This window comes from Triplophysa dalaica, chromosome 18 (assembly GCF_015846415.1).
Source record: "Triplophysa dalaica isolate WHDGS20190420 chromosome 18, ASM1584641v1, whole genome shotgun sequence".
Classification (NCBI taxonomy): Eukaryota; Metazoa; Chordata; class Actinopteri; order Cypriniformes; family Nemacheilidae; genus Triplophysa; species Triplophysa dalaica.
Window position 1 is genome coordinate 7,279,624 of NC_079559.1, and position 25,637 is coordinate 7,305,260.

Genomic DNA, 25,637 nt, shown 5'->3' on the forward strand with positions numbered 1-25,637 from the left:
TCAGTTTCAACACGGTGCTATGTTTCAGATGATACAAGGTGACTTACACTTACAGTTACTGAGAAATTGAAAAAAAAACCTCATTACTGTAAGATTAGAATTTCAATTATCACAAAGTAGAAAATTATATACATGTCTTTTACTGTAAACTGCTGTTGTTGCAGATGAAGAAGTTTTTTTTTTACTATATTTAGGGTTTGGAGCATTAGGTCTTCAATGCTGTCATGCTGTGCTTAGGCATTTATAAAAAAGCAAAAAAAATCCATAATTTTGGATGGGGTATGCTTGTGTGACAAGAAAATTTTATCATTTTAGAAGCGTGTTAATCTACAGAGTAGAGTGTGAAATGTTGTTTTGCTAATTGTGTATAAAGTTTAGAAAATGTGACTACAGATTGGTCAAAGGGATGTTAGCAATTGAAGAAAAACTGTAAAGGAACAGAACAGTTCATTATAAAAGCACAATTTGTTTAACCGTGGATCTATTGAAGGCTGTATGAATTCAAATTATATGGAATAGATTACATTTATTATGCTTTCATATGGGCTTTTTCTGAGCCTTATTATCCCAGTTATCCATCCATTTGTATTGCACGGAGAACAGCGTAAACAAAACCTCTCAAATTGTTAAAATTTTTTTAAATCATATGTTTCATGCTTTTATTTTACATATAAAAATTGCTGAATGAGGGTCATCATTCAAAAGGATGGTCAGAAGTTTGTTTAGCATTGTCTCTAAAGCACATTTACATGGCTTATGTTCTCTCAAGGATGTTTTAATAGCTGTTCATATCCTAATACTAATGATGTGCTCATGTTTGCTTGTCTTACACCCATTCATAATTAATATGCTTGTAAATGCTGAGCTGTTATTTTCTCTATTGCTTTTGTTTTATAGCAAGATAATGTATATTCAGCACCTTTGGCTATGGATCTGGCTTTTATTTGTATCACAGTTGATTTTAATAACATATGGCAAACGTTGTAGTACACATGCTGCAAGATATGATCCAGAGAGAAATATTATTTTCAGGATAATATTCCTACCTACCAAGTTGGATATTAGTGAGAAAGATAAAAGCATCTTTACCGCAGTATATTATTCACTGAATCAGAAAATACTATGTGAATCAGATCTTGATCCTTTTTTTACTCCTGTTGAATCAACAAGAGGTCTTTCAGAATGGAAATATCATCACAACATTCAGGTTTTGAGTCTACTGTAATGGAGAAAGTCTTCCATTTGAGTAATTTCACCATGTTTTAAACATGTAAAAGGATATTTGGAAGATTTTGACGTTATTTTTAGAGTCTAAGTAAAAGATTAGAATACTTTAAGTGACTTACTACTTCAGGATGAAAATGACGACTAAATCACTGTTAGGTCTCATGAAATCCTAAACAAATGTATACGTTACGTTTTTATTAAAGCTGGCCTAGCTTTAACATGAAAGATGAACAGTTCAGTAAGTCAAACAGCTGGTTGCATGACAGAGTGAGTGGGACACCTATACAATCTCTGTATGAACCCTTCAGACAGACGCTTTCTGTTTGCTTGTACTTAACCAAGATTATGTTGGACCATTGCACATCCAGTTCAGTTGTAATGCACTTGGACTTGAGAGGTGTGGTTTGGTTGTTTGAAGAGATATTTGAGAGAGGTCTAAGTGCACCGCTGGGCTCACTGTGTGCGTAAGGGCAGGCGGGGTAATACACTGAAGGTTACCTGAGGTAACTGTGTCATTGTTTGCAGACCTGACATGGACGGATCTATTTGCATGCCTGTGGCAATGCAAAAAATTGAAATTCTGTCATTTACTCACACTCAAGTTATTCCAAATCGGTATAAATTTCTGTGTCCTGATAAACACAGAGAACCATATTTGAAAGAATGCTTGTAACTTGACAGTTCTTTGCCAACATTGACTAGCAAAGTAGAAAAAGAATATTTGTTTTGTTTTAACACGAAAAACAAAACGTAGGCATGCAAAACCCCAAACAGTTCTGTGGCACTTTTGTGTGCACATTTTATGTGTTTGGCAGACGCTTTTATCCAAAGCGACTTACATTGCATTTTACGATACGTTTGAGTTTTGCGTACGTGCAATCCCTGAGATCTAACCCATTAACTTGCCGTTGATATCACTGTAAGGTTACAAGCATTCTTCAAAATCACTTTCTCTGTGTTCATCAAAACAAAGAAATGAATACAGATTTGGAACAAATTGAGGGTGAGTAAATAAAGACGTAATTTTCATTTTGGAAATTGATAAATGAAATGTCTATAGTATCATAATAATTTAAAGGGATAGTTCATCCCCAAAAAATCGATTTAATCAAGTGTGTAATTATTTTTATAATTTCTAATTCAGCAACATTGGACCCCATCGACTTCCATTGTATGCACACAAAACATCGTAAATGTTCTCTCTTAAAATATCTTCTTTTGTGTTCCAAGACGGAGTCATATACATGTTTTATTAGTGGTCTGTCCCTTTAAGTAGTGAAGACCTTGTTTTTGTGGCTCATGAGTGAAGCAGGCTGATGTTTTCATGCATGTCTAACTAGAGGATCCAGGAGTCATGACCTCTGTCTGATGACAATTGAGAGTTAAGGTATGAGCCGATCTTAAGCTAGTCGAGGCGGGGCATCTGGGGCCCTTCTGTTTACAGAGAGATTTGGATTCATGCAAAGATTGGGCATGTAGTCGGGGTGACCCAGCTACCCTCTATAATCCTCTATAATGGATGCCCATTGTTCTGGCATGCAAAGGTCATAGCTCAAGTGGAGTGGGTGCATTGCATTTTCCAGACTGCGTGGTGCTCTAATTTACCGTATGAGTCTGGAAAACTCAGTACTACTGCCGCTGCTCAACCTGTCTGGGACACTTACCAATAGGACTCACAGAGAGCGTCACTGCAAACATGCTTAAAGGATTTGATAAACCCACCAGACTTTAAAGTCAACATGAAATCAAAATTGACCCCGTTTACTTTAGAAAAGGAATAGTTCACCCAAAAATTGAAATGTTGCCGTTATAGTAATAATTTGCAGTAGATTCTAGTGCAACTGTTAAAAGACACACAGAAAGCTACAGTGGCAGAATGTGTATCAAATGCCTTTAAGACAAAAGCTATGTGTGGTTTTGTAATTCACTGAACAAATAAATTCTGTGACGGCACAGCTGTTTCCCACCATAAACCCAGGAGTCCCAATATGCCCCAGTCTGTCCAAGCATTTCCCGATGCTCAAACAGCTTAAGAACAAATTGTTACCAGTGTGTTTGTTGGGGAGTGTTTGGAGTCACTGGGCTGTTTGTTTTTGCGGTTATGTGGTTAGCATGTATGCTAAAAAGATGAAGCTGCATGTCCCTCTTCTGAAAGCATGTGGGAGATGAAAAGAAAAACGTTGTGGTGAATTAATTTATTTTACCAGACTGAAAGACAAAGTAGGTTGTTTTTAGTAGTTGGCACATTTGTTTGATAATAGTGCTAAATGACAACAAATCAAATCGAACCAATTTAATTGTCAAATAGATACCCCTAGTCTTATTGTGGTGGTCTATCAATAATCTAAAAATATTTCTGATGAATATGAAAAATATCTTCCCCTGACGTAACCAAGGCCATAATAATACTAGCTTATAATATGGTAGCAAATAAAATCCTCTGAACCGCAAAATAAATTATATTATAGAAGCTGTATGAAGAATTCTTGTTATTTATTTAAGATGCATCTGTGGTGAAAATAAATAATGAAATGAAAAGATACTTCCCCGATATAAGTACACCAAAAAATCTGGAAATAATAACTACAGTATAACAAACATATTTCGGCAGTCTTTTGCTGGATGTCAATATCACTAATGCTGCCATTGTTTTTCCCAATGGGAGAGGGAGAGGTGGAAAAAACAAAAAGACTTGTGTACAGTAAATAATCTGTAAAACCATTCTTGTATCAATTATTGCCACAATTTAGGAAAGAATTATTTTACAAAATATCTACACAGTTGTACTTATAAAGGGTGAATTTCAACAAGACTTACAGAGTAACTGGTTATTTTTGGCCCTTTACGGCTCTGTTGGAGAGAACCGTTCTATCAGGCTCAGTCGGAGAAATTTCAAAAGCTAATATAAATAATGATGGATAATTTCAAGGAAAATGTTTTGTACTTTTTTTTGTATGCGTAGGTAACGTGCAAAGCGTGCACCTCAGAGCTTCATTTCATTGTTCGCAAGAATGTTTTTTGTACTCATTTAGAAACCAACTTGGGGAGGTTTTTCATGACTGGCAGCCCGTCCTGCAAATTTTCCAAGCAACTGTTAAGTGGAAATTACCGTACGACACAGAATTCTTTGCATGTACAGTGATACTTTCCAGCTTTTAGATGTCTTTCCAAACGAAGGAAACTGTAGATGGAGTGAAATACGCTCAGTAAAGGATGAAGCGAAAGGCTGCATTTCCCATGCTGTAACCAGTGTCTTAAAGAAAGCTCCTGCCCCCACTTTGCTCTAATCGACACACAGACGAATCAGTCCAGACAGTGTTTTGTCATTGAGTCCCGGGACGCCTGAAAAAATGAAGATCTAAGGTACTAATTGTTGCAAAGGTTTCTTTGTTTCAAATCTTAAGTAAACAAACACTCTCTGTGTTGAATCAATGGAGGTTTATACCGTTTCAGATGCTAATGGAACAGGTGCCTTTAACAGGCATGGGAACATGAACCCTGTGATTCTGTTCAATGGGAGTCACATGCAGGAATGGGTCTTTGTCATTGTTTAGTAGGTAGTTGACAATTACATTAAGGTTTCATATAAATGTGCAAGTACAGTTAAATTTTCTCTATTCCTTCAAAACCGAAACTCTTTAAGAGCAACTAATGATGAAAAAAAAACATAAATATATAGAGAGAGAGTGAGAGAAGCACAACCCAAATACCACTGCAGCACATCCTCTCACAAACCGCCTTTTCTCCAGAGAGAGGACAGTTACCCAGCATCCCCCTCCCTCCATTATGATGCTGCATGGCTGAGGGCTGACTCAGCGGTTGTGCGGGGGAGAGAGAGAGGGGAAAAAGAAGCAGTGTGGCTCACAGAACATCCCCTTTGATCCACTCAGCATTCAGAACCTCATCCCATCAGCCCACTGGGCACAGAGAAATAACCCGACTGCAGCTGTTCTGTGTCTGGTTATTCTCTGACTATAGAGACTGAGCTTGTTGTCATGGTTAAAATCGCAGATGTGTTTCAAGTACAATTTAGCTAAAGCATTCTTGCAGTTTGCATAAAATTAAGAGTTAAAACATTATTTTAAGGTAAAGGCAACAAAAAAAAGTTATTTAGCTATTTATCAGTTGCAGTTTTAAACCTTAATTATTTTCCTATAGATTAAAATTCAAACCCAGTATCTTGTGTTATTATTGTGCCACGTAGTTTTCAATGGTTGCTTATTCTCATTTGTGCATTTATTTTATTGCAATGAGAACAGCTGTAGCAATAGTGTAAACATGCGGTAAAATTAATATCTGTATCTCACTGTATGTATCCCAAAGAAAAGCATGCCGACTATTCTCTGTTTGGTTGCATTGGCTTTTGAAAGAGTGTTAAGGCTGAATCCATTATCCAGATCCTAGACGATCCACTTCATAGCCAGTCGGTAGAAATAGAGTGAAAGTGCTTTTGGCAACAGTATAGGAAGGGTGGGGAAGTTTGTCTGCTGTTAATGCTCAGAGGGCATTCTGGGTAAATTGCAACGTTACAAAAATTCAAGGGTCACTGCCATTTTCGTTTCCTTGGCAGGCTGTGAAAGGTGAATGCTGAAATATGAAAAACGCTTTTGGATGTTGTTTAATTGTGCATATGGTGTAACTTAAATAGTAGCTTTAAAAGCCTGCAGTTGTTTATATTGTTAATGATGCGCTTTGAAAAATCTCTTAATTCTTTAGAAACCAGAAGATTAAGATATAGCTCACCCCAAAATGAAAATTCTATCATCTTTACTCATCCTCAATGGGGACCAATGTTTTTTTGGATATCAACATTCATCAAATTTAAATGTTGAGGTGAGCTATCCCTTTAGTATCAAGTTCTCCTGACCGCATGATTTTGGGAAAAACTGTCAGGGAAAAGCTAAGATGCTTGTGACACACAGGGTGACCGTAGCAACACTTTGTGTCAGGGTGTGTGACCACAGCGGTCCCATTTTGTCATCTTTTAAACTTTTCTGTTCTCTTTGTGTCTTGGAAAAAGATTTACCCAAAAGAGAAAAAAATCACATTCTCTGTTTAAGACATAATAAAGATGGTATCCGAGCAACGGACAAGAATAAAAACACATTTCTCTGAGCCCCGCAATAACAAAATGATTCAATTACTGCATAAATACAGCTGTGTGTGTGTGTGTGTGTGTGTGGCTGACAGAGAGAGAGCGGCAGAGCTGCTTGGCCTGGCTTTTTACTAAAGCGGTCACTGCTCCTCACCAAATCGTCTGTGATATCACAGCCAGCCAGCCATCAGCCTCCAGCAGATCCAAGAACTTGGGTTCTTCTGCCTTAATGAAGCCATTCATCAGCCATGTTTATCAATAACATTCTCTTCCTTAATCTGCCACCGAAATCCAGTCGCAGTGCTCCTCTCAGACTGATTGTAGTAAAAACAGAGCATTCCGTTGGAGCCTGTCCAGGCCAAATATGGAAAGAGCGAAAGAAAAAGATCATGCTGTAAAATCAAGCTTAAGCTGGTAACCGTGTTAGGGAACATGGTGGATGGTAATGGTGGTAGACCATTTTGTGTAAGCTTCTCCGTCGAGATGGTTTTTTAAACACGCTGGCTGGTGAATCACCGGTTTTGAATGTACGAAATAAGATCAATTTTCCAAAACACTGTCACCGGTGTAAGTTGGATTTTCCAGAAGTGGAGGAAAGGAGATAATTCAAATAAGATTGTCATATCTTGACGCTGTCAATAGAGAAGGTCTGTAAATTAAAGTTCATTTTCTGGTCAGTATTTGATCAGATTAATAATTTACAATTTCAGTTTTTATAAAGGGAGCATTGTCTGTCATATAACTTTATTTAATGCTATTTTTTATTTTTACTTAAGAGTCAAATGACGTTAAGCTGTTGCAATGATGACAGACTTGTAATTAATTTTTTAGATTTATTATCTTTTTGGATCAAATGTTTTACTTACAGTGTATGTAGCGAGGTGAAAATTAGTGTAAATCTAGAATGGTAATATTGTTGAGATATGAGATACTTGCCCCAAGCATGTGTGCATTGGCCGGTTCTGTGCTTTATTTGACCTGCCTCTTAGCTTTCTCTGCGTTCACGAGTAGAAAAAATCCAAACAAATGTTTAATTTTGCCAAAGAATGGTTGGCGGATTCGCTGCTCCTCCAGCAAGTGTAATAAGAGGACCTTTATCCCAAACTGAAAGAAAACCCATTCACAGACGTCTGCAGAGAAATAGAGCCCTCTCACTTACCTCTGTTCCTGGATTCAACATTTCCTACCGGCTTTTTAAAAACATCTGCAGACAGAAGGTGCTAGTTTTGTCTGGACCAGAGCCGTTGAAAGAGAGAGTTGTGACAAAGGAAGTTCACATTTTTTGGCCGTCACGTGATTCACGGAGCCTTCATATAGTTCCAGGAAGTTATATTTTTTTCTTTAAATACTTTTTAAAATATTTTTTTTATTCATTAAACGATTTATGTCTTTGAATGTGTTGAATGTTTATCTCAGTTGGTCTGTTTAGCCGCAGCTCAATGCGTTGCGTCAATGCGTTGACGTGACTCTCTCTCTCAATGGCACAGGTCTGGACTCCCCTAGTCAGTTTAAATGAGTTTCATCTGTGAAGCACTTTCCATAATACATTTTTGTTCAAATAAAATTTTTGTTCAAATTTTGTTCATCCTTGACGCTCATTAAGAAGACAGGAATACCCATTTAAATGTCTGTCCATACTCTATTTCTTACATATTTCAGATATTTCAGGGGTGTAAAGTTAGACTCTGTTCATGATTTGATGCAATGCACCGTATTGGGTACACAATAAGAATTAATTTGAACCAAATACGATAAAACGAATGCTAACCTAACCCTAACCTAACCATAACCTAACCTAACCCTAATCTATATGAATTTCTTTGTTCTCATGAACACAGGGAAAGATATGTGGAAGAATGCTTATAACCAGACAGATTTTGCCCCCCATTGACTACCATAGTAGGAAAAAACATCATGGTAGTCAAAAGTTCCCAAGAACATTCTTCAAAATGTCTTCTTTTTTGTTCAACAGAAGTAATTTTTCCGACTATGGGAGTCAATGGGGGGCAAGATCTGTTTGGTTATAAGCATTCTTCCAAATATCTTTCCCTGTGTTCATCAGAACAAAGAAATTCCTACAGATTCAGAACAACTCGAAGGTGAGTAGGCTAAATGATGACAGAATTTTCATTTTTGGGTGAAGTATCCCTTTAAACTCAAGACAAAATACAAAGAAAGTGTAAATAAAACATAAAAAATACATTGAGGTCAGATGTTGGCAGGTCAACCAATAGGATTAAACAGGCATCATATCTTATAACATATTTTATAATCTTATAACATAGCAACAAGGTCCCCATAGCCCTCCAATAAAAATTTTTTACTCTATCATAACACCAATATACTCTATTAGTTGTTTGAGCAATTTTTACAGTTCATTAGAATGACTCTACTTTCTATAAACTTGTGCAGTTGATGAAAAACAAAAAAAAAACGCTTTTCTGTCTGTGTTTTCGTGTAAGTCTTGGTAAGGTGTACTCAGTAACTGTATGGGTTCTGCTTGACTCGACTGATTACAGATGTGAGTGTGTACTGTGCTGTCTACTGTCTCCAGGCTTCTCCAGCTCACAATTACTGCACTCTATTTTGCTTTCAGCTTCTCCCAGCACAAAAGTTGAAATAACTGGAAATATAAACATGTTCTGCTCTGCTGTTGCTCTTGGGTAAAAGAAGAATGTTAAATCTGGTTTCCTTTCTTTAGTCCACCTCAGTGAGAGCAGCCTCTAAAAAACAGGTTTTTACAGTGTTTTCAAAGACTAGAGGTACAGTATGTTAAAGAAAAGGTTTTTTATAGAACCTGGAATTTGAGTATGAGGTTTAGATATCAAAAAAATTATAGTTTTGTAAATGGACAAATGCTGTATGTATATACAGTACAGAAGTGGCCAAAAGTGATGTTCAGGTGGCAAGCACAATATTCCAACCATTAAAACCAAATAAACTATCAAAATATGATATATATGATATAAAACACTTTGAATTCTTTTAAAAGGCAGTTTACCAGAAAGGATTAGCTTAAACCAGGACTATTACTTAGTTAAATTTGAATATATTTTAGTCATTTTAAAAACATTACAAAAAACATTACTATGTGCATCTTGAGACAAAACGGTGACACTGATATATTTTTAGATGTCAGTGTAAGTCAAGACACCACTAACATTTCAGTTAGTCTGGGACTATAAGCTTAAACTCTGTCTGGGAAACCGCCAGTAAAGTATATATTGGAAATTAAAGGGCAAACTAAAGCATTTCAGGGAATATTGGTCTTACTTACAAATTACAAAAAATGCATACTGTAGGAAAACAATAAACGGGGACACTTTACAATAAGTTGCTATTTGTTAACAATCAGTTAATGCATTAGTTAACATAAACTAACAGTGAACAAAACTTTTTATTTATTAATCTTGTTTCATGTTAATTTCAGCATTTACCGATACATTTTCAAAATCAAACCTTGTAACTGTTAACATGAGTTAATGCACCATGAACTAACATAAATAACTGTATTGACATGAACTATCACTAAGAAGTGTTAATAAATGCAGAAAAACTATGTTTTTCATTGTAAGTTCATGTTAGTTAATGCATTTACTGCTGTTAACAAATAGCACCTTACTGTAATATGTCACCCAAAAAGCTTAGAAGAAATAAAATGTACACTGATCACAGTTTTATTTGTTATTAATATTTGTTGATCCTCTCATGTTGTAATATTTTGTAGCCATTCTCCTGGGCCTTGACTCAGTAAGCTTTGTACACGTGTTGTGTAATTTCCTTGGCTATAGGTCTCCTTATATTTTTCAGTTTTCACTTCAGGCACAACTTTGCAACATGAATACAATATATCTTTAATAGTGTGTTCAAATGAATATTAATTTTGATCAAAACCATATTTAATTGATTATGAAGTATATATGCAAACTGAAGGCATAGAACATTGTTCTTTACTTATACTGTGTAACTTTATGAGATGGTTATGGAGGTGTTAGAGAAAAACGTTGTAGGTGGGTTCTGGACGTTTCTCATCGCCTTAAACTGTAGAATATGTTTATCGCATGAGATTCACAGCGTGCCGAATGCATATCTAATTATTTTCCTGCTTACAAAAAACTGCTTGTAGCACAACCAGATTGAGGGCTGCTGTTTTCTTTTTTCCTTTATTTTTCTTTGTTTGAATTACTGTGGTCAAGCAGCCCTAAGCATCTCTCTTTTTTCCGCTCTCTGCGGTTGCATTATACCTAAGCAAAATTGACACGCTGGTGACTATGTCATGCTATATTGATTCCACAGCTGACATCATTCAGAGCAAGTCTGAGTTTCATTATTTTGCCATAAGCGCAAAACCCCTCCTATTGAACTACATTCGCATGTGGGGATTTTTTGGACTGATGATAATCACAGAACTTGTGAGCTCCGCTCTCATTATGACTGTTTTATGCTCACAAACGCACAAATAGCCACAGCAGTGTGCGTTGAGCTTGAAGTCTTCTTAATGATAATTGATAGATGCGAATGTTTAATTTTACTTGGGTTTTCGTAACATTTATAGCATGGCCTGGTGCTAGTTTAGGGTTGTAGAAATGGTAAAATATGGAAGTAATTAGTCAGACCAAATGAATGCTGCAGAATTATCCAGCCCAAAACAGTGAGGGGACTGCGGTTTGCGAGGTGCCCGGGAGATGCATATGTGTGTGGTGTTGCTGTTGTTGTTGAAAACTTACCACTGAAAGTGAAAATAGTCAACAAAGCATAATTGGATAAATGATGACTGCACATGGCGCTTTAGCAAAAATGCAAACAACGGTGAAGCGCGGATGCATTCGATTTGCTGTAAACTCCGAACACACTTATCTGTGAAATCTATAGAATATCATTGGGTCGTTCAAAGCATTACATCTGGAATTTACACTTTCTGTTTTTGTAAACAAGAGAGAATGGAAAAAATGCATTTCTACAAAGTGAATCAATACAGAAAAGAAATGGAATGATTCATATCCTCTTTGAACTTCAGATGTGGCTTTTGTTTGTCAGAAATAGATTTTGAGTAAACGGTTTGGTGAGTAATCCATCATTTTTCTCAGGATGATTTCCATCCTTTTATTGAGGTGAGTGGTTTTTTTTGGATGGTGGGATACTTAATCACTTTGCTGCTTTATGAGACAACTACAGTGTAAGTAGACTTGATTATGAGCAAAGATCTTGCAGTGTGACATTTAAGGGTTTCTGGGTCATGAAATCATATTGGTGAATGGTTTATTTTATATCATCTTTTTTTCCGGTTTTAACTTCATTTCTATACCAAAACTGAAGCATATGGTTTAGTATGTTTACTTAATATCTATTTTGTTTTTTGCTGCAGTTTGTTTTCCTCGCAGACCTGCTGTGAATGATCACAATATCATTTTCAAAAAAAATAGTGAATTTAATAAGTTTTTATATTTTGCAATTCAGTTTAGTGCCACTAGGGGCACAAAAACTATTTAAACCAAACTCGATCTGTAACTAATCGGTTTTTTCTATTCTTTTCCAGGATGAATTTCATCCATTCATTGAGGCATTGCTGCCGCACGTGCGTGCCTTCGCCTACACATGGTTCAACCTGCAGGCCCGCAAGCGCAAGTATTTCAAAAAGCATGAGAAGCGGATGACCAAGGACGAAGAGCGCGCGGTCAAAGACGAACTACTGGGTGAGAAGCCCGAGGTCAAACAGAAATGGGCGTCACGCCTCCTTGCCAAGCTCCGCAAAGACATCCGACCGGAGTGTCGTGAGGACTTCGTGCTCGCCATCACAGGGAAAAAGCCTCCGTGTTGTGTCCTTTCGAACCCTGACCAGAAAGGGAAGATGAGGCGCATTGACTGTCTGCGGCAGGCGGATAAGGTGTGGCGTCTTGACCTGGTGATGGTGATTCTGTTCAAGGGCATCCCGCTGGAGAGTACAGATGGGGAGCGGCTAGTCAAGGGCGGCCAGTGTTCCAATCCTATCCTTTGCGTCCAGCCTCATCACATCAGCGTGTCCGTCAAAGAGCTGGACCTCTACCTCGCCTACTTTGTGCAGGAAAGAGGTGAGTGACCTGCATATGTTGTTTTTTGTCTCCACAGTGGCTTTGCTAGTTTTTTCACCAGGAAACAAGATCTCTTCCAACTTCTCCAAGGAACTATACTGGTCCAACCAGCACCAATACAGCATGGAAATTCACGTAGTGCGCTACGTTAACTTTGGTTTCACATTGCTTTTATGTGTGTGTGGGTGAACAAGTCCCCGTCCGTTCAATACCTGAAGTTGATGATTCTCAGAATTGTGCTGCTTCTGAATTGTGACGGCAGTACTTGGAAGTGTTGTTGTGTAAATGCACAAAGTAACCCATGCATGCGTTGTGGCAGTTGAAAACGGACGCCGGTTTACTGCATGGCGTAAATCACAGAAGATGCTCTGGCTTGTTCTTCTGAGAAAGCTGTTGACTCATCTCCTGTTCTGCTTGGTACCTGGAGCGCCATGTTTTTGCTGCAGGCCTCAAAATGTATCATGAGGCGTGCTGCTGGCGGTCCTTTTCAAAAGCAGAACTGAGCTGACAAAATCCTAGAGCTTTTTGTCGAGCTGGGCTTGTGTCGAGCTGGGCTTTAAACCAGAGAGGCTGGAAGAAAGGGAACTTAAGATTCACACGGAGCCAAGCACTGACACTATGATTCATTTAAAATAAGTGGGCTCGACTGGCAGGCGGAGAGATGCGTTTCAATTTACTGTGTTGTATAACAGGAGGTTGCCTGGAAGCCAGCTGATGATCTTACCGCTTGTGCAAGCCAAGTTACTGCCGCTCTGAAGGATGCTGACGTACACATGCTGCGCTCTAATGTACCGCTAAACCCTCCATACCTGGCACCTGAACTTTAACCTCTGACCTTATGCTTACAATGCTAAGTTTAACTAAATTAAACTGGCATCAGACTGGCAGTTGAAGGGGAGGAGTTTAAAGGATGCTCCGGCAAAGCCGTATTTACGTCATTTGAGATGTATAGTCATGTCAGGGCGAAAGTGCATTTTCAGATTTTAACCGAAGATTATGAGGGTATAGAAATGTGCACGATTAACGGAAAATGTATATCACGTTATGCACAACTTGTGAGTGAAGTACAGTAAAATGCTGCTGCATCCGAAAGCCTAAGGGCGCTTTGTGCAGAAACTCCAAATACGCACTGCAGAAGAAGACCAACACACATGTAGTTCTCTGAAATCCCTAAGTACATGTTCATGTTCCTCAAGCCTCCTCAGGTATTTTCATGATAATAATATATTTGATCATGAAATGATCATGCTCGCACTGCTTTTAGATCCATTGATTAAGTTTTTTTTTTTAATCAAACGTCGCAAAATCAGTCCCAGGCACTGAAAGTTTTTGTCGGCCCCCTGGAGTTATTGTCTAGGGTCATATAAACAGGTGTAACTAAACACAAAACACCAGTGATATTTCAGTGGTATCTGCCAGTACAAGTTTTCATTTGTTATTTACAGAGCCCTGCACATGACATGCAAAACAATTTATAAATGAATCCTGTGCCCAATTTATTTGTTTTTTTCCGTGCACTTCAAGTGTGGGGTTTTCTGACGTACAAATTCTTTTCAGATGCTGTCCGTGCACATTAAGCTGTTCATAACTTTGAAGAAATACTTAAGAGTGAGGACACATCTGGCCAGTCACTCAACTATGATATGTTTAAAATGAAGTCTGTTTAGACTGCCTATTTAGCCAGTAAAAGTATGCTGGACTGGAGTATGTATATGCTGACTTGCTGAGGCAGCGTGACAGTTATGAGTTCAGTTTAGTGGTCAATGGATCTGATTGATGGTGGGTGTGTTTGTGTGCGTGTGTATAGAGGCAGAATGACTAAGCGATATTAGTTTGTGTGAACAGTCACAGAGCTCTCTCAAATACTAGATTATGTGTTACAAACCTTTTATCCAATTACCCAGTTGCAATGTTTTGGGAATTATGTTTATAGTGTTTTACTGCACTCGCCATCCTTTGACTTACAGGAGATTCTTGTGTGGGTGTTTGTGTGTGACTGCATGTGTGTGTCTGTGTGTCAGTGCTTTGCAAAGTGCACTGTAAAAATATAAAATATATTGTGTTACATGTGCATTTAACATTTTTTGCTACATATATATAGACTGTACTTTTTAAAAGAGTCATTTGAGTGAAAATGTTCTCTTGATATTACAGATCTTTTGATGTGAAGATGTATTCTTTAATATCTTTCTATAGACAAACGTACAATTGTGTAAATGTAAGTTTCTTTTTCTACAAAAATAAAAAAAATGATCACATTTGATCCATTTTATAACTTGATAAATTGTTAACATTATATTACTGTTAATTCTGTGCAAAAGGCTACATTAAAAATGATTCAATAGAACAAGTCTAGATTTATATTTAATAAAAAAAAATCTAGAACATTTGTGGTATTCCATTTTTTATTTATACAAAAATATATATTAAGTTTAATATTTTTCATAAAATTTGCTAATTTGTGACCCTTAACCTTTAAAGCAGTAGCGTACATGCCTGCATACTTAAAGAAAGAAACCAATTAAAGCGAAAACACATAAAACATTCAAACCAAAGAAAGAGAAAAATGCTTCCAAGACATTTGAAAATGATTTTGGTCCACAGCTGGGTCTCTTTCTCTCTATCTTTTCACTCCCTTACTCTGCTTCTCTCTCCTTTCCGCCCCTTAAAGTCTCTCCGCCCCTCAACGACCTTCACCCTCAGTTGTCTGGGTCAGGCAGGCAGCCCACGTGTCACCTGACCTGCCTAATAGCCTGCAAACTCCTTGCTGTAAACCCTCTGATAAGAAACTGAGTCGCTCGCCCTTCTACTAAAGGCAGCACTACAGAGAGAGAGAGAAAAGTCGGTGAAGAAAAGGAAAGGGGGACTGGCCTCAAAAAACAGTCAGCATTTGCTCTTAAAGGCACAGCGCCATGCTGAAATTCCACTACAGGGCCTGTAGTGTTTAGCGCTTCCTGCAGCTGTGTGTGTGCTGAAACGTTCAGCTCTGGTTCAGTATCGTTGCTGATGGAGCGCAGAGTGGGGTGGGGCGGTGGTCCCGAATGGAGGCGTGAACGTGAACAAGTGGCTATTATTTTTATTCCTCTCTCGTTCAGCAGACTATTTCACTCACAGTTGCTTTAACTGCAAACCTCCTGGGGTGAAACGGCTCCCTAGAAAGACAATCTAATTAATTACATTTTAAGGTTTAATTAAGGCTTAGAGATTGATGTGCTGTTTGTTTCAGGCTATACCCGTTTTGTAGAAATATCACATGGCCTGTTATGCACATCAGGGTGTTAAGTTTTTTTGCATGCGTTGTCTGGGTTAGCTTTTGCCTCCTGGTTTGCAAAATGATTTATGCAAGCTCGTTATGGTGCAAAATGCCCACAGAATGTGTGTTGAATTCGCACTTGCAGTTTACCATTTGGTAAAATGGTTTAGAGATGTTTGGTTGGATGCAGCAGAAAACCACAATTGAGCATAATACAGTAAGTACAGGGAGTACAACAGTATTGCGACCCAGGCACTTATTTAAGCTCTTTAAATTGCTGAATGTGTGCTTCTCCATCATTTGACCAGCATTTTAATAAATTAATTTTCCAGGATTCAATGTAATAAACAATCTCTACAACATAAAAGTCAGTTTACTGCCTGCATTACATGGATGGATAAGAAATAACGTAAGAGTTTTTGCAAGTACTGTAAATTTGCCAGTCAGTATAGAAGATAATAAGCAAGGGTTCTATGAGCGTCCATATCCTGTCATTTCCCCCTTGGCATACAGTGAACCAGGAGGTATAAAAACACACTGTGTTGCTTAGCTTCTCTTTATTGGTGCACTGTAAGACAGGAAGATACAGCACAGACAAGTGCAAACACACAGGCACACACACACGCGCACACATATGTTCAGTAAACACAGCGGAGCTGGAATGTGCACCAGTGCTCTGGCAGCGGAAATTTGGGAGGGGTGGGAGAAACGGGGTCAGATCAGGTCAAGTTCACAGCGCCGCCGGCCTCCAACAGGGGGAGGTGTTCGGCATGCTTATCTTCTTAAAGGGCCAGCAGCGTCTTAGACGGGGCACATGCTGTTTTATTGCAGATAAGCATATTAACAGAAGAAGTCTAGACTGTTCCATTCTCTTCGGTTTGGTGTTTTTTTAGATAATAAACTGATACTCAGTTAAAGTATGGTACTGTTATAATTAATATGTTGTATATTGCTGTAATAATTTAGCTTGGCATCACATATTTAGGGCCCAACCACCGTAGACGTATAAGGTTTCACAATGACAGATTCTTGAACATTTATCTTTTATTTAAACTTGTTTATTTTAAAGTACAAAAAAGGAAAGTTTACATTAAAAATGTTCAAACAACTGATTTTGGATATCGTAGATGATCAAGGAGAGATACAGCACTATTTCCTGACATGAAATGAGACCTGCTCAGTTGCGGCTGAAGCTTGTGGGTCTTACAAAAAAACATCAAAGTGTTCCGACCCCACAAAAGTTTCTATTCACACTTTACTGAACCTTCAGGTGCTTCAGAGAAAACACATTTCCTGGTAATCACAGTAAATTACTGTTAGCCAATCCTCTGGCTTCTCACAGAATGCTTGTGTTCTACAAGTGAGGGTTTTCTGAGAGAACAAATCTCACCTGTAACCACTCTGTGTGCAAGAACATATCCTGCTGGTTTCTGCACGACTCTGAATATGTTTGATATTTAGAAGCATTGATTCCTCTGTTTATATTACGGTCTCTGTTCTTGTTGTTTTCTAACCTTTGGAAAGAACCATACAGTACCATTGTACAGTACATGGTGTTCTCTGAGAAAACTTCCAGTATCATTTAGGTTGTCAATAGATTGAAATATGGACTCTAACAAATCAAAGAGAGAGAATTAAAAACTATTAGATCGTTTATAACTTGTGATGAGAGAGAGAGATGTTTGCAGTAAGAGGTCAGAGATTAAACTCTGTAGCATTGCAGCTGTATGGTGATCAATCTGTTAGATCAATTTGTGCGGTAGAATAGATCTCATAGTGCTGAGTGTTGCTCGCTGCTGTGCCATGCTTAAACAGATCACATTCATGAAGTATTAACTTTTCAACCAAGGACCAGAATTATAGGAATGTATAGGAATTGCAATGCATGTTCCATGTAAAAAATTTTTTAAAACATAATACACTGCCTGATTTGTATTCAAATCCAACGAACATGTGGCTTTTTATATAAATTGTTAAAAAATTATGAATAGTTAAAAAAAAAAAATCTGTCATTAGAAAGTGTGTGTTTATTTTTTAGCCCACAGTCCATCTGTTGCCGAGTAGGGTTTCACCCGTAAAATTGTCCCATTTAAGTATTTGAACTCCATGTTCTATCCAATAAATCTGATCATCAGGTGATATGACAGTACGGTGTCTTCTATCAAAGGGGATACTGTAGCTGCGCAATGCATCCAAACTACATCTGATAGGAGACGGTCATCCCAACATGAGCGTGCACCAAAAGTGTGACCTCGCGTTGCCTTCTGAAGGGAGCGGGCGGGTGATAAGCAGGCATGGCTCCTCACTGATTAAACCGTGACTCCCTGATTAAACAGTGACTCCCTGATAAACCCCACTGCGTTACTGTATCTTAAACCACTGTAACAGGTCACCATCTGGAACTCCCTCGACATTTCTACTTCTAGGAAATTTAATAAAAGCCACTTAAGTTTTTGGAGCTGCTGAGGCTTCATTTGGATAGATTTTATGACGTCTTTATTGCTTTGTAATTTGAAACATTTTCACTCAGAATTGTTCATCTATAAGTTATGGTAACGTCTTTACTGCAGGGATGCCTTGATATATTTGATATATACATTTTTTTTTTTTTTTTCAGAATTTTAATACCCGTGAGGTCCAAAGTCTGAGACCACACTGGAAATCTGATAGAAACCCTATAAATAAAGACAAGGTATATGTATATAAAATGATTAAATATATAAATATATTTAAAAACTGCACTATAAGTTGCTTTCAAAATGGCCAATCAATTGTCAGAGAATAAATAACATTAATGATGTCAACTTTATATTGAAGTAAATAAAATAGGGAGATTCTTGAATTATAAGAACTAATATTATAATTAATATCTTAAAGTTCAAAACAGCCTGAGGAATGGGGATAGAAATTCCCTCATTGGCATCAGTATAAAAACAATAGAAGTCATTGGAAAGTCCCCATCATGACAGAAAAATAAACATGTGTGTTTGTGTGATAGAGAGAGAGACCCTCATGTTTATGTCCTTGGGACATATTATAGGGTTTGGCAGGCTGTGTGTTGTGAGAAAACTGTTTACATTACTTACTGTTTGTTGCTTTCTGCCTAAATGAAAGACCACGGTTGAGGTCTTGGCACTTCTGCTAATCTCTGTGGGTTTGTGAATAAAGAAATGAAGGAATCTATTTGAATAGAGTGAGAAAGTGAGAGTTTGTTCGTGTCAGAAAAAAGCCCTATAAAATTCAAATGCCGATATCCCAGCTGTTGTAGTGTAGATAGACAACTATGTTGACTCTTTGCCTATGCCAGGCCACGTGTGTATGTAAGGGAATGTGTCAGCTCCATTTCTTAACTTCACCACAGCTGCCAGTAAATACGTTGTTGTGAATATGAATACGGGCTTTTAACTCCTGATTGTGGTTATGTACTTAGAATTTCCTTTCAGGATCTGCAAAAAGCATTCTGTTCATGTGAAATGAGTCATAGTGTTATGTCCTGAATTTATGCAATATGAGGCATGAGAAGCTAACTTGTGAGAATCGAAAATTAGGCCTGTATCGGGCGATATGGAGTAATATAAAGAGTATCTAGGTGAACAGGTGTTTTCATCATATTAATAGGCCAATATACACCTTATTTTTGGCGTAAATGAGTGCGCTGGAATCTTTGAGCTATTTATGTTTAGACGTCCTGTGAGCCACTATAACTAATGGCAGTCGTATTGTGAGAGAGACAAGTGTGCTGTTTTGACTAGCTAGTTCATATTAATTATGGAACCCAAAGGTACAAGCTTAATGTGTGCAGTTAATCATCTGTTTTTAGTGTTAATAAATATAACCAGTCTGATCCAATCGGTCCGGGGTCATTTCCCTCGCCAAAGTAGGAAAAAATTACGTTTGCACATGCACAAAATGACTTCCGTTACGCTCCGATCGAGCCGCGTATTTTTAACTGATGAAGTGAAGTGGACGCCATTGTTGCTGTTTATTGCTAAAAGCCAAAGCTTATAAATACACGTGTACTGAGAGGGGGACCGACCAATTACAACAGCCTGAGAAGCGGAAGCTCGCTGATATGGTATGGGTGGGACATCTTCAGACACTCGCTCTAATCGAGGAACCAATCACGAAAGACCTGGTCAGCTTTACCTATCAGAGCGTTTCGGAAGGAGGGACTTTATATAAACCGGAAAAAATCCAGTCGTTTTGTCGATCCAGTCGAGGGACAGCGGTGAACAATAGACTTGAAATATAAAGATTTTTTTGAAATTTGAAACATGAACGTCTACTGTTAAAGACCCCAAAAACATAATCAAAGCTTCAAAAACAGCAAAATAATGCCCCCTTTAAGTAATGTTGACTTTATAGCAAGTCACTCAGCAAGATGTCACCGTCTGGGTACTGAAACTGAAATCTTAGATTGAAACCAGGTTAGACCAAAGTTTTACCTTTTGCACAGATTTTTGACAGTTTTGTCAATCCTGGCTGGAATCCCCTTGGTTTTGTTAACTCTCTTAATGTGTCTAAACTAATGCTTTTGCAACCACAAATGGGAAATTATATTGGTATCATTTTCCATCTTGACTCAATCCAGCTCAGAACCATGTCTGAAATGACGACAACGGAAGACATTTCCCCCCAAACAGGAAGTCACACTCTCATTTTTCATCAGCGTTGATAGCTCCTTTTAAATGCTGTTACTGAAACTCCTTTGCTATAAATGAAACTTCATATATACGTACTTTAACTCAAGCTGACGCAAGTCATCTGTAACTTTACCAGAATCTTTAACGGCGGGATTACGAAATTCTGCTTTAATGTGGTGCGCTGTGACAGCATCGCTGATGACACATTAACGTATTGTTTAACCCCAAAATTTCCCTCTCTGGCTACCGTGTTTAAGCTGAATTGATGAGTCAGGCAATTTGACTTGTCATTTACCATTTGAGGGGCTTCATCTGATTCCTTTCCAGATGTTTGATGGGGTTAAGAAATGCAGGGGGCTTTTAGCTGTGGAGTTTTGTGCACGGATGTACTCAATAAAATTGTGAACAGTTTGAACCACATCTGAAGCATGGGATATGTTTGGCAATCTGTGGTGAAATAAAATATTACTGAGGTTTATTTTATGGCTAACATTTGTTGTATCTTACTATTATGCTGTTTGTTAAATTTGTCTAAATTACTCTTGAAATGCAAAATGATGCACATGTTCACATACTGTATGTGGGCAATTCCAACGTGACATTTTGCGTTATGGACGTGACATATAAATGCTCAAAGAACGAATGAATTTGTTACAAATATATTGAACCATCTGTTTAAAGTTTACTAAACCCGTGTTGATAGTATTTAAAAAAAAAATCAGGCTATGAACAAATTTTCCATATTAAAAAAGGGAAATAAACATGCGTTAAGGATGTGACAAAAAAAGGACAAGTTTTTTTGGCAGACGACAAACTTTGTAGGATTTCTGTGAAATAAAATGCACAATCCTGAAGCAATAATACCCAATGAATGGAGATGGGATGCCTCTTTATAAAATATAAATGTGTCCATTAATGAGGAATATGTAGCGTTATGGATGTGAAAATCCTGAAAATGGCACTTAACAGACTATGAAAAATCATGTACTTAAAATAAAACCAATGCTATACAAATTTGAAGAGAAATCTCACATGGGTATTTTAACCACCAAATGTTTAAATATGTCCTATTACCATAATAAAATACGTTGGTAAAAACTTTATTTTTCGTGGTAAGGATGACATTTTCACGGTATTGGCCTTGTGACTCTGTCTGTGAAAGCACAGTTTTTGTGATTTTTGTGTGTGTGTTTTTTCTACATAAATTAATTTTACGTAATGTTAAGAGCATATTACCTTGGTATATTTAATATTATCTGAATAAAAATGTCAGAGATTAAAATCAAAGTTTATGAAGTCAACCTCAAATGTTTTTGTTGAAAATAGAAAAACATAATGTTAATAGAATCAAATTATTTCAGTTGTTAAGATCATTAATTTCAGTATTATAAATGGTTAAATGGTTATAAAGGGTATAAAGGTCCATCTGATAAAAATGCTTATAGTAAAATATAAAAATATATTGACAGTATGCTGTATGTTAGTTAAATATTTGCCATGTTTGTTTGGCAGTTTGTCATTGTTTACATTCAGCTACAGTTAGTCTAGTATTAGCTCTGTGTGAAATATACTGCACAGTGTGTTACAGTACTCAGCGAGCAGAAGGCCATGAAAGAAACTCAACCCGTTCTTTCTCTCCCTGTCTGGCTTTGAAGTCGCTTTGCTATTGCTCCATGGAGGAATGAGATCTTAAAGCTGAGAGATGTTTGACAGAGAGCAGCAGATCAAAGTGGTGAAAGAGAGGAGTGACGGATGAAAGACAGAGAGGAGAGAGCCGCGCAGAAGCTCTCAGGCCAGACAGGGTTGACATCCTGTCTTCTTGGCATTGCATACTATCCTCCTTTTAGTGCCAAAGATAGGACGCACACATTCATATACAGTTTATTGTGATTTATTTTTATTTTTAATAACGTGAGGACAAATGCACACTTTATTATTAAACGTAGACACCAATATCATGTAGGGCCTATGTACAGTTTTTGTGGCATTATTCTTTACTATAGTTGCAGGCTGTAAAAGATCATTTTTTTGTGAGCTGGTTAGCTGGTCTTGAATGGTGCCGTTGTGTCACATCTAATGTGTGTTCATCTGTGCAGCGCACATGGTCTCTGTGTAGTGAGTTGTGGCTTTTGTTATGTCTTGTAGTGCCGTCTTCCAGCAGCATGTGACCAAAGCACATCTGCCCACCCCCGGTGTAAACCACACACAGACATTCATTTCTCCTGCCATCTCGGTCGCAGACCCTCTATTCAGAATGTGTGGTATTCTGTATTGGTCGTAAACTGACTGTACAAATTAGTAATTTGCCATTTAGGTTGCTTTCATCACATAAAACTCACTCAACAGTGATGTTGCTTCTTTGTTGGATTTGAACCCAAGCCTCTCGGTTAACAGTCCGGTTCTGTGACTACAAATCTACACCACCTAAGAAGTGGACTGTGCAAGACCCGATTCTCCTACCCGTCACTCAACACATAACTTGTAAAGTTGAGCATCTTTAAATAGCACCGTGACAGCAGCGATGCCTCACAAGTCATTGATATCCCTTCCCAGAAGTCCTTTTCGGGTCTCATGCTAATGAGCGCTTCATGCCCACTGATTTACAAGGGGAATCCTGGGAGAAAGTCTTGGCCCAGTTTAGGCGCCTGGGTCCTCATCACCTCAGCTTTCCCTCTGATCATATCCTCCCTCCCTCAAAGGAAGCAATTAAGAGTCTGCCTTTAATCCCTGCAGTTAGAGAGCGAGATTGCCAAGCGCATTGACGGCCAAATGATGCATAAGTGGTTGTTTTGGAGTGGGAGCCCCATTTGAAAAAGCTTGTCCAGACTTTCTTGAGTGGGTCAGACTGTGAACTTCTGTGAACTTTGTGTGATGCGAAGTGTGTGTGTGAAGAATCAAAACTTGAGTTATTCTACTTGTGCTGACTGTAAGCGGTGTCTGAGTGTATCAAACTTAGGTTAGGTATTGATTCTCAGTTATATGTGTTCCAGTGGTCGATTAATGACGTATTTCAACATTCACCTTTCATCCACATTTAGTGGTGATGTGTCATCACTTTTTACTGTACTTACCGTATAATCAGTGTTTGGAACTGGTGATTCATTTATAGTAATGAGAATACATCCAGGTATGTGACTGTAAAACGGAACAATTCTTGTGTATTCTTATAAGAATCTTAGTTCATCCATTACGGTATAGCCCGAGTATGTCCTCACATCAGTCATGTCACTCTGATGAACGTCTGCAGGGTTCTTCATGGTAAAATTTTCCGTGCAGCACAGATGGAAACCATCACTCCTCCTTCAATCTCGCTTGTCTTTCTATTCCTGATATTCTTCTGCCCTTGCCACAATTTATCCCCTCTGCCATTTCCATTATCAGTCATTTTGTTTGATGATGAGAGAAGATCCTAAAGCTTGACCAGATGTTTGTATGAGCCAGTGTTGTTGGACTTAAAATGAAAGTTCACCCAAAAATAAAAATTCTGTCATCATGTACTCACCCTCTTCAAGCCTGTATAAATGTACTTCTACGACAGAATACAAAAGAAGATATTTTGAAGAATGTTGTTAACTGACCACCAGTGTCCATACAATAGAAGTTAATGGGGGCCAGTGCTGTTTGGTTACCAACTTTATCAAAATATCTTCTTTTGTGTTCTGCGGAAGAAGAAAAGTCATAAGGTTTGAAATGACAAGAGGGTGAGAAGCCTAATCACTACGTCTACATGCGCACCAATAATGCGATTATTTCCAGTAATCAGAGAAAGGACTTAATCGCAGTAACATGTTTACATGACATGAGAACACCTCTTTGCTCCCGTTTACATGGAAGTTTTATTAGTCTGATTATTTGCTATAATACAGCGCACAATCAATGCTCTCGGGTACAGTAGATGTGTGTTACTAGCTATCGTTTTAATATATTCGTGTGAATCGCATTTAATGAAAAACACTGGCGTTGTGTTGAATATAGAAATATGATGGAAAATGCAACGGTGGTGTACGCTCATCCGTTTTTGTATGAAGGAGCAGAGACTGCTGACAGCAACCTGTGTTGATGGTTAAACTTCAGACTGTCATGTTTACCCTGTTTCTTACTGCGATTATGATCTTAATCACATTATTTAAATCGAATTATTGCGTTTATATGAGGTAAAGTTTAATTGCAGTATTGGCGAAATCCTATTATAATCACATTAGGAGGATGTAAATGTAGTCATTGATGACAGAATGTTCACTTTTGGGTGAACTATCACTTTAATGGGTGAGCTGGTTTAGAGATCCAGATATTGACATCGGACATCCCAGTGGTCATCCAACAGAGTTCCAGATTTGTTTAGCTTTCAAAATATTAAAAGTGATGGATGAATTGTTTCCCTTTTTGTATGTTTTTCTATAAGGAACTCTGTTAAAAAGGTTCAACATTTTGATTTGAATTTAGAACAGACCTGCGACCCACCAGTAAATACTATTATTTATTGTTTATATATTGAATAAAAAAGTATAATAAATTAATATATTAATTGAAATTAAATGTAAAATATGATTTAATAGTTTTGAAATACAGTATGCGAACTTAACGTATCTATTCTGTGCAATAAAACAACAGATTGATTAAAATGGCAAGATTTATAGATTTGTAATCACAAATCTATGGTTTTTACTAGTTGACTATTTGCAAAATGTTCCACATCCCTATTATGTGTACTGTTTTTAATAGTAGATCACAATTAGAATGTTTACAACAGGATATTTCAAATCCTTGGTATCACATGTTAAAAGGACTCTCCCTTTTACTCATTAGCATTACCTTATCTCTAAAATCAGCTGCCCTTTCCAGTCCATGCAGTCCTTATTGCCTGATTCGTGGTTCAAACCACATTATATGTTAAGGGAAGTCAAACTTAATTAACGTCTTTTGCGGACTTCACATGCAATTACTCTAGCATGGAGCTCCGCCTCCTCTCCTTCTAATGCTTGGCAAGCACCTTGTGAGATCTTAATCCATATCCTTTGTTCATTGTGCACATAGGGTTTGAACGGGGTGCACTTCATACTATTGGCTCAGGCAGGCGCGTTCTTGTTCGTTGGTATGACGTATTCCAACTGTCGCTTTAATTTACGGACCCCAGCTCTGCGGCAGTACTGAGGGTTTTTTTACAGTAACTTTTACACACATCGCGAACCGCTGTCAACTAACCCTAGTCTGACATCAGTAAGCTGCTCTGGTCTCTTCGGAGGAATCTATGGTTTAAAGTGTAAAGCTGAAGGCGAGCTGCCTTTGTTTAGAAAATAATGATCTTTGCGACATCATTTATTTGCTTTACATGTAACACTTTTAACATTAAG

At 37.8% G+C, this 25,637-nt stretch overlaps 1 protein-coding gene across 4 annotated transcripts in view; it reads left to right on the forward strand.

Moving 5' to 3' along the window:
• Positions 1-25,637, forward strand: part of nfic (nuclear factor I/C) — a 93,976-nt gene that overhangs the window by 19,012 nt on the left and 49,327 nt on the right. For all 4 annotated transcript variants that reach the window (XM_056729993.1, XM_056729994.1, XM_056729991.1 and 1 more), the window contains exon 2: positions 11,859-12,390. In XM_056729993.1, coding sequence (XP_056585971.1) covers positions 11,859-12,390 — 532 coding nt within the window. The remainder of the gene's footprint in view (positions 1-11,858; positions 12,391-25,637) is intronic.